General features: G+C 49.6%; 1 protein-coding gene across 1 annotated transcript; it reads right to left on the bottom strand.

Moving 5' to 3' along the window:
- Nucleotides 1-7,309: 7,309 nt before the first annotated feature.
- LOC127326159 (F-box protein At5g07610-like) lies at nucleotides 7,310-9,078 on the bottom strand. The gene is made up of 2 exons (XM_051353024.2): nucleotides 8,926-9,078; nucleotides 7,310-8,832 (listed from the first exon to the last, which is right to left on the bottom strand). The coding sequence occupies exon 2, from the start codon at nucleotides 8,804-8,806 to the stop codon at nucleotides 7,625-7,627; it is 1,182 nt and encodes a 393-aa protein (XP_051208984.1). The 5' UTR covers nucleotides 8,807-8,832; nucleotides 8,926-9,078; the 3' UTR covers nucleotides 7,310-7,624.
- Between the last annotated feature and the right edge of the window lie 371 nt (nucleotides 9,079-9,449).

Raw genomic sequence — 9,449 nt, 5'->3', positions numbered from 1 at the left:
GGCGCCACGAATGTAGCGGAGGATCCGCTTGACCGCAGCCCAATGAGGATCCCGCGGAGCATGCATGTGAAGGCACACCTACTGGACAACATACTGCAGCTCGGGGCGGGTCAAGGTGAGGTACTGCAGGGCACCGACGATGGAGCGATAAAATGACGCATCCGTGGCCAACGAATCATCCGTGGCGGAGATCTTGGACTTCGTGTCGACAAGCGTGGCCGCGGGTTTGCAATTAAGCATATCGTCGCGGTCCAGGAGCTCGTGGGCGTACTTGCGCTGATGAAGGAAGAAGCCGTCGATGCGACGTACGACCTCGATGCCGAGGAAGTAGTGCAGGGGCCCCAAGTCCTTGAGGGAAAACTTAGCGTGAAGACGCTCGGTGATCTGTCGCAGGAGGTCCGTGGAGCTGGCCGTCAAGATGATGTCGTCGACGTAGAGCAGCAGGTACACGGTGGTGGCACCATTGTTGTACACAAACAGCGAGGCATCGGAGCGGGTGGAGCGGAAGCCGAGTTGGTGAAGAAACGCTGTGATGCGCTGGTACCAGGCGCGTGGGGCCTGCTTGAGCCCGTATAACGAGCGCGAGAGCAGACACACATGGTCGGGGTGGGCGCTGTCGATGAAACCCGTGGGCTGCTGGCAGAAGACCTGCTCCTCGAGATGGCCGTGAAGAAAGGCGTTGGAGACGTCCATCTGGTGCACGGGCCACACACGGGAGACCGCGAGCTGAAGGACGGTGCGGATCGTCCCAGGCTTGACAACAGGGGCGAAGGTGTCGGTGAAGTCGACGCCGGCACGCTGGCGAAAGCCACGAACCACCCACCGCGCCTTGTGACGGTCGAGAGTACCGTCCGGATGGAACTTGTGCTTGAAGACCCACTTCCCGGTGATGATGTTGGCGTGAGGGGGTCGGGGAACAAGCGTCCATGTCTGGTTCCGCTGCAGGGCGTCGAACTCGTCCTGCATGGCCGCAAGCCACTGCGGGTCGCGGAGAGCAGCCCGAGCAGAGGCGGGCAGGGGCAATGGCGTGGATGCTGAAGGCGCGGAAGTCGACGCGGTGCAGACATACTCGTCTGAGGGGTACCGCGTTCTCGGGACGCGAATCCCTGCACGGGCGCGCGTGAGGGGCCTCCTAGCCGGCGGCGGAGGAGGCAGCGGCGGAGCCGGAGGCGAGGCGTTGCCCGGCGAGGACGGTGCGGCGCCTGAGCTGAGGCTCGAGGGCGACACAAGCGGCGTCAAGGCGGATGAACCCGGCGAAGGGGCGTCGCCCGGCGAAGACGGCGTGGCGCCCGAGCTGAGGCTTGAGGGCGATGCAGGCGGCGTCGAGGCGGGCGCCGGCGCAGGTGTCGGCGCGGGTGTCGGCGTGGGGTCACCCAAGACATGGCTCGAGGGTGACCCAGAGAGTGGCGAGGATGTCGAGGATACTCCTCGGCAATGCCCTCCGATTGGGGCTTAGGGTTGATGGAATCCTGTAGGCTGACACGAGACATCGGTTCACAGACAAGCGGGGAGAGCAATTTACCCAGGTTCGGGGCCCTCGATGAGGTAAAACCCTTACGTCCTGCCTGTCTGATCTTGATTATGAAAATATTGGGTTACAATGGGGTGCCGAAGGGTTCGGCTGAGATCTCGTCGAGAGGCTAAGTGCTGCGGCGACCTAGCTCTAGACTTCTGGTGGCTAAGATTGCTATGATTGAACGTGTTCCTCGGCAGCCCCTCTCCTGGCCTTTATATAGGAGGCCAGGTCTCAAGAGGTCTAACCGTGTACGACTAGATTTACAGTAGTTCTAAATCTAAACTTTCCTTGTTCGGCTCCTTCCTTGTCTTGCCCGCCAAGGAACCTTCTGGTGCGCCATCCAAGTGGCCCGCCTTGCCTTCAAGTGCCTTCATGGGCCTCCAACTAGGTTGTACAGGATAGGGCAATATCGGTTACCCGAAGGGTAATGCCCACGTCAGTAGCCCCCCGAGTGTCTAGCCAAAAATAGTTTGGGTAGAGACTAAAGCATGCCTCCTCTTAACGTTCTTCTCCTTGATTGCTCTTGTTCATCTTGAATCAGCATCATCTTCTTCTGTCGGGTGCGCGATGGGAGTAGCCCCCGAGTCTAGGTACGGATGCTTGCAATCCGTGCGTAGACTCAAGTTGTACCACTTGAACGTTTTGCTCTGCCGAAGTTTGTCTGCAAGTCTTCATAGGTCATCCGATATATTTCCTGCGCGTAAGGGATAATGAGTAACGTGCCCAACTTTTGCTGGTTAACTGCCGATGGCAAAACAACGTTACCCTACACAGAATCAAGTCCCCGGGCATGATCCTGGAGTGCAAAAAAGTTCTCTCGGGTGCGCGTTCAGCGCTCCCGATGGGAGTAGCCCCCGAGTCTGGGCACGGACGCTTGCCACCGGGTGCAGACTCGAGCTGAGCAACTATCTTTTTCTTCAGACGTTTCTTCGTAGGAATATCTTCGAGTCCTCATTTTATCGGGTGCGCATCCAGCGCTCCCGATGGGAGTAGCCCCCGAGTCTAAGTGCGGATGCTCGTAATCCGTGCATAGACTCAAGTTCACCATCCGATACCTTTTCCATTCCTTCGAATGCTTCGAGCATTCCTCACGACGTCACTGATGACGTTACTGACATTTTGATTTTGACTGACAAGATGCGAACTGCTGGGCCCATTTTTCCTCTGTCTGGCCCTATTTTTAAGTAATATCCACCTTTCTCGTACGGTTACCAAGGCGCCTCCTCGATTTCCGTGATCACCAAAGGAAAAAGGTCCCCTTAATGAACTGGCAGCAACGACACGTGCCCACGCAGTCCTCAAGTTCTCCCTCTCTTAAAATCTTCAGAGGACAAAATCTTTAATCTTCTCCCATATTCACCGTAGCATCTTCATGTCCTTCTTCTTCCTCTCTCTTTCACAACCGCTGCGCCGCCACCACCGCTTTTCAGATCTTCCCTAGATCTTGCAATGGTGAAGAAGAAGAACCTCGCTGCAACCGCCAGCTCCACGAGCGGTGGCGCCGCCGCCAAGGCCTCCTCGAACCTTCCGAAGAGGAGCGCTCCAGATGCTCCCCCCAGCTCCGGCGCCGCCAGCGCCGCCAAGCTCGATAGCCAAACCCGGAGATTGGCTAGCGTCCTCCATCACGAAGCGTGATGAGAAGAGGGCCCGAAGCCTCGGGTTAATCTCCTCCGACGAGGGGAATGTGATTCTTCCAGGTGCGATTTCTCGGCCCAATCCCCCTGCTGGTTTTACCGTGATGTTCCTGTCGTTCTTGTAGCTCAAGGGCGCGGCGGAGAACGACGAGGTAGTGCCCGAGTCTGAGCTCGAGGGCGCGGCGGACCTGCAGGGGGTCGACGCCGGGGACCATCAGTAGTCGAAGGAGGAGTGGCGACCACCTGTCTTTGTGCAAAAGGAAAGCAATGCTCATCAAAGTACACGTGCCGGGAAGTGATGACGCGGTGAGAAACCGGATCATAGCAGCGGTGGCCTTTGGTGTTAGCCGGGTAACCGAGGAAAACACACGGAACGGAACGAGGGGCGAGTTTATGAGGAGTGGTGGCGGCGATACTAGGATAACAACGACAACCGCAAATCCGAAGACCGTCGTAGGATGGAGGGGAACCGTAAAGGAGGTGATGAGGTGCATAGCTCCAACGGGGACGACACGGACGAAGGTTGAAAAGGAGGGTGGCGGTGGCTAAGGCGTCAGGCCAAAAGGTGGGGGGAACGTGGCTGTGGAATAGGAGTGTGCAGACGCAGTCGTTGAGGGTGCGGAGGATACGCTCGGCGCGGCCGTTTTGTTGGGACGTGTATGGACAGGTTAGACAGAAAATAGTGCCGTGAGAGGAGAGTAGGGTGCGGACGGCGACATTGTCAAACTCTTTTCCGTTGTCAGTTTGTAGGGCGTGGATGGGGCGACCGAACTGGGTGGAAACATAGGCGTAGAAGGCTGTGAGAGTGGTGGCGACATCGGACTTTTTACGGAGGGGAAACGTCCACACAAAATGAGAAAAATCATCAAGAATAACTAGGTAATAAAGAAGACCAGAATTACTCGGGATTGGAGAGGTCCATACATCACTATGAATTAACTCAAAAGGAAAAGACGCAACAGTGGAAGACTGACTAAAAGGAAGACGAACGTGTTTACCAAGACGACACGCTTCACAACTATGTGAAGACTGTTTAGTAGATGAAAACGAAAAACCCCTCATTATTTGGTGAAGCGTGTTGGCACTGGGATGTCCAAGACGAGCATGCCAAAGATCAACGCCTGCGGAGAGAGCACGAGGTGCGGCGCCGGGGGTGGAAGGCGACATCACCGGATACAAATCGCCGGGGCTCTCACATCGATGGAGGACCATCCGGGTGCGGGCGTCCTTACCAGAAAAACCAAAAGCATCAAATTCAACAGTCACAGAGTTGTCACGAGAAAGAGTTTTAACAGAGACTAAATTCTGAATAAGCTGGGGAGACACAGGAACATTATTGAGAGACAGTGGTTTAGAAGTAGATGGAAAATTAGCAGAACCAATTTGAGAAATAGGAGATGCGAGACTCGGTGGAAGTGGGAAAGGAATGGGAAAGGTTACCAGGGTGAGCGGCCATGTGAGACGAGGCGCCCGTGTCCATAAACCAGTTGCCGCCACCGGCAAAAGAGCCAGGTGTGGTAGGCCGGGGCGTAGGACGGCGGCGTGGCGGTGAAGGCCGGGGCGAAGGGCAGTGTCGCGGTGAAGTGCACCTGGTGAGTCGGCGGGCGCGGCACCGGCATGTTGTAGGCGTGGATGAGCCCCGTCCATGGGTTGTAGGCGAAGGGGTTGCTGCCGTTGGAGACCGACGACATGATGACGCGCGCGCGGGGGATGGCGACGGCGCGGGGTTGGGGAGGGAGGCGCGGCGTGAGGAGGGGCACACGCGGCGGCGGCACAAGGGCGGCGGCGCTAGGGTTGGAGGGTGGGGCGGCGCGCGCGGGGAGAGAGGGGCGCGGCGGCTAGGTTAGGAACGGTAGGTGTCTGATACCATGTAGAGAGGGATGCAACTCACAATGTATTGATTGAGTGCATATGGCGTTACATATATAGGCCACGTCCTCAACTATACAAGGAAGGAGGCGGGTCCAATAATCAATACAAAGATATGTATCGCTATACATAAACACATCCGGATTATACAAGGATAAGGATATGTATCTCAACACTCCGTTTCCGAATCATGTGAATTGAAAAGGCCCCTGGTATTGTTTAGAAAGGGAAAGTCTGAGTTAAAAATGCATCTCACAATTAAAAATGCTTCTATCGAGCACACGTTTCGTACAATGCTTTCTTGTCCGTTTCTATGTGCCAATTTGTAGGAAAATGTTCTCGCGTGACAAGTTACTCTGTTCATAATTCAGTTCCACATGTTGGTGTGTCAAATTGATCATACGTGACAAGTTTACATATGCGATGAATTACCTTTACGTATAATGTTGTATGTGGAAATAGCATGCTCAAGCTAAGCTAAAATCGAACAAGTTTTCTAAATGGAATGCATTTCCTATGGAATTTTGTCAAGTACTCCCCATCCTAAATACATGGTGTATAAGTCTATAATATACTTATTCAATATTGTATTGATTGATATTTTGTTTATATATTTGGCTAAACATTGTAAGGTTTAACTCTTGAATCAATTTATATGCCTTACATTCGGGAAGGAGGGAATATACCTCAACGAACACTACACTGCCAACTAGAAGAGCGAAGAAGAAAACATGTCAATTGAAATGTATTTATAGTGCAGGTGGAGGTCGTTTCACGTTTGTATTTGCCATATTAGTTAGTGGTTACCCAATCATCAGTTTTCACAAAGCAGTTCCAGAGTATGCACGAAAAAATGGCATGTACTATGTTGAATATCATGCTCAACCTAAACTTTAAGGCATCAGGTTTCTTAAATGCTAACTCTCTGCTTCCAAAATTTTGCCAGGTAGTATATTTCAAGGATTTGGTGAATTTTTTTTTTTTTGAAAGAAATGCAGCAGGAGAAGCAACTAGAACAATTTAAAAAAAAAAATAAGAACTCAAATCTGAACATGTGTAGCTGAGTTAGTTGTACATCCACTTCTTTAGCCAAGTGAGCTAGTCTCACTTAAGCATATTTTATTATGAATGTCATTGGGTCTTAAACAGACTTTTTTTAAAATTCAGTGTAAGGAACACTCGTATGGTACAGAAAACTAGCAAGGAACTTGTCGTGTGCCTTCTTCCCAATGAAACAAACGGAATAGGAGGGAAAAAAAGCGCTAGAAGCAAGTACTGTAACAATAATAATAATAAAAGCATAACAGGGCTGCAGCATTATGCAGATTAACTGAAATAGGTAGCACTTGTCTGGCAAACATGCATCAAGATATTTGTGAAACTGACCTCTAAAATTTATCGAAAGTTTTCACAGGTGGTCATAGACGTCCCACAACTTTATTAAATGTTGATTACCCCAATTACCATCCACCCGGTTCATAAAGTAACAAGAACTATTCTTCAATTATGGGCACCACTCATATTATAGGTTCACAGTAACAAAACATGATATAATTTCTCCACCATCTGCTATTTGCTGAGAATTTATTCCATAGTTGCACTTGAACCCACAACCTCTAAATCTGTTATCTAACACCCATAATTGGACCAGAGGCACCAAAGGGGACACAGAGGTTAGAAGTTCAGAGAGTTCTACTGTAATATCCCAATAAATAGCTATATCTGAATATACTATAGATACATTCAAAAAGATGGTATCTACCTTTTGTGTATCAAATGGCTTTCCCAGAGGTATCCACTTTCATTCGGGTGAAAATCCACGTTCTAAGGCTGTAAGATCAGACATTGCAACTACATATAGCAGCAAGTGAACCGGGCAAGTTACTAGCTCAAATAGACAAAAAATAGTTTCAGACTTAGGATCCAATTTTGGAACTGGATAGGACGTGTAGTAAATCAGGAAATTTTACTGATGGAATAAAAGAAGGTTAGTATAAGACATGAACTGATCATTTCAATACGAGCAAAGGAACATGAACTCCCATTCTTAATTGTTCACTAGTATGTCAAAGGTAAAATGAAATACAAGATCTCACTAGATAATGGAATTCACCACCTAATAAAAAAGAGTAGCTTTGGTTTACTAGTTCTATTTCCACATTGACAAGAGGATAATAACATATACTCCCTCCCATGATTTCCGCTACATAGAATTACACAGTTTCAATGCACAGTAAGTTTTAAACCTAGAGCATGGATAAAATACTTGGAAAGAGGAACCAACAGCCCAACACAAGAATCTCAACATTACAAACATGAATCATGGTACAACAAAACAATAACTACACAAAGTTAGGCTGCTACCCATATGCTACTAGCAACCATAAACACGTATGTTTACATAAGACAAGCAGCTGGCGTTACAAAGTTAACTGAAATAGATAGCATCATAAACTGATGTTACAGAGTACACTCAAGAACTAACGAGAAGTGCACAGCATAGAAAGCCTAGAAGGATCCAGCCAAGGCCCTGGTGAGAGGCTCATAACTCTGATATCATCTGAAAGGTTGACGAAGTAAGAACTGTGATAGGTGAACCAGATTATCAGTACCCATCTGCCAATGACTCGGAGTACAAGGGAACATATGGAATATAAGGTCCATCGGTAACATGACCAAGATCATGGATAAACTGCACTTTCCCGCTGTCCATCTCATAAGACATCAGTACTTTGCCGTGCCCATAAACTAGGAAAATCGTGCTTCGTTCTGGATGGATCGCGACAATATGATAGTATTGTCCCAGATAGACATTCACGCCAAATAGATTCCAATACCTAACATTGTGCTTCAGGACCCATACTTCACTGTTGTAGTCTTCAAGAACCCAGATTGACAGTTTACATTCCTCATAGTCATCACTATTTGCAAAATACAAACACCCCTGTGACAGATCAATGAATCCGGCATTAGTATTTATGAAAAGAGCATCCTCATAGTCATCGTGTGGCAGAGGAATCACCCTCCAAGTGGTTCCCTCCACATCCACTGCCAGCACCAAAAACTCCATGGCAAGCAAATGCAGAAAACCATTAACGAAGACACTTTTAGAATCACTAACTATCCTAGGTACCAATTCCAAACCGTTGTCCTTGTGACTCCAGACCCCAGTTTTGGAGGAGTAGATCCCAACCCCTTGGACGTGTCCATCGCCACGGACATCAGGAGCATCCATAAGCCCATCCGAATTAGGAACACCGTGCTCCACAAACTGAAACACATGGAAGTGTGAGGAGACAGCAGGGTCAAACCCCAAGCGAGCTGTTGGTATCTTTTTGAACCAGCCGGGCAAGACGACCCATTTCTCAGTGGCAGGATTGCACACGACGTAAGTAAATGCCAGCGAATCAGTAGTGGCGAAGCAGCGGCAGAGAAGGAGGCCATTGCAACTGTCCGCGATGTTAAACATCCCACAGTTAGGCAGGAAGGGGCGGGAAGGGTTGATAATAGGCCTGCCTCCCACTGAGACAGTGGCGAAATTGTGAACCAATCTAAAGTTGTGGTCATGGGTCCTGCAGAAGAAGCCGGCGAGGGCTTGTAGATGGTACTGCGCCAGCGCCTTGCGGTGGTCGGGGTGGGAGATGATGCTGCGCCAGCGCCTGCACACGCACTTGAAGCGGCACAGCGACTTGTACGGCACGCGGGACATGATCTGGACGAGGGAGTCTCGGGTGAGCTTCTCTGCTGGATTCGGCTGTGTACTGATGTCATCGGAGTCGGTCGCCATGACCGTGGAAATAAGAAACAGTCAATCTGCATACGGGGACGGAGGATGAGAGATTGGAGATTCATCGGTGAGCGAAGCAGGAAGGAAAAGGGGATCTGCTGCGAATGTAGTGTACGTACCAGATAAGAATAGACTAACGGCGAAATAATCCATTTGATCGAGGTGCTCCCATACTCGCCGGCGAGTGGATGGCGGCTAGGTCTTGGTTGCGCCGGCGAGGTCTACTGAGTTGGGGAGTGGGCGAAGAGAGTGACAAGTGTTGCTGCCTTGGGCTTTCTTCTGGGCTGTAGAAGCAGATGATGCAGGATACCAAAAAAACAGGACCAGGGATGTAGCACAACTTTTATTAAATCAAAAACAGTAGTATTTTATAACTTTAGAAATTTATGAACGTTATAGACATGTACATAAATATGCGCAAAGTATGCAATTTCATATATTTGAATGTGGGCTACGTAAAATTGACAATAATTACTAGAGTATTTGCCATTGGGGATTCCACCGATCTCTCTTTTTTGTGTACCTACAAATTAACACACTTTTAATATATTTTCTAAGAACAAGATGTATATGTGAAAAAAATGGTCAATATCTATCATGTATGTTGGGAATTCCTGCTTTTCATGGAGCTCGGAAGCCAATT

This window comes from Lolium perenne, chromosome 4 (genome assembly GCF_019359855.2).
Source record: "Lolium perenne isolate Kyuss_39 chromosome 4, Kyuss_2.0, whole genome shotgun sequence".
In the NCBI taxonomy this organism is placed as follows: domain Eukaryota; kingdom Viridiplantae; phylum Streptophyta; class Magnoliopsida; order Poales; family Poaceae; genus Lolium; species Lolium perenne.
Note: the sequence above shows the minus strand (reverse complement) of the source record. Positions and strands in the feature narration are given on the sequence as shown.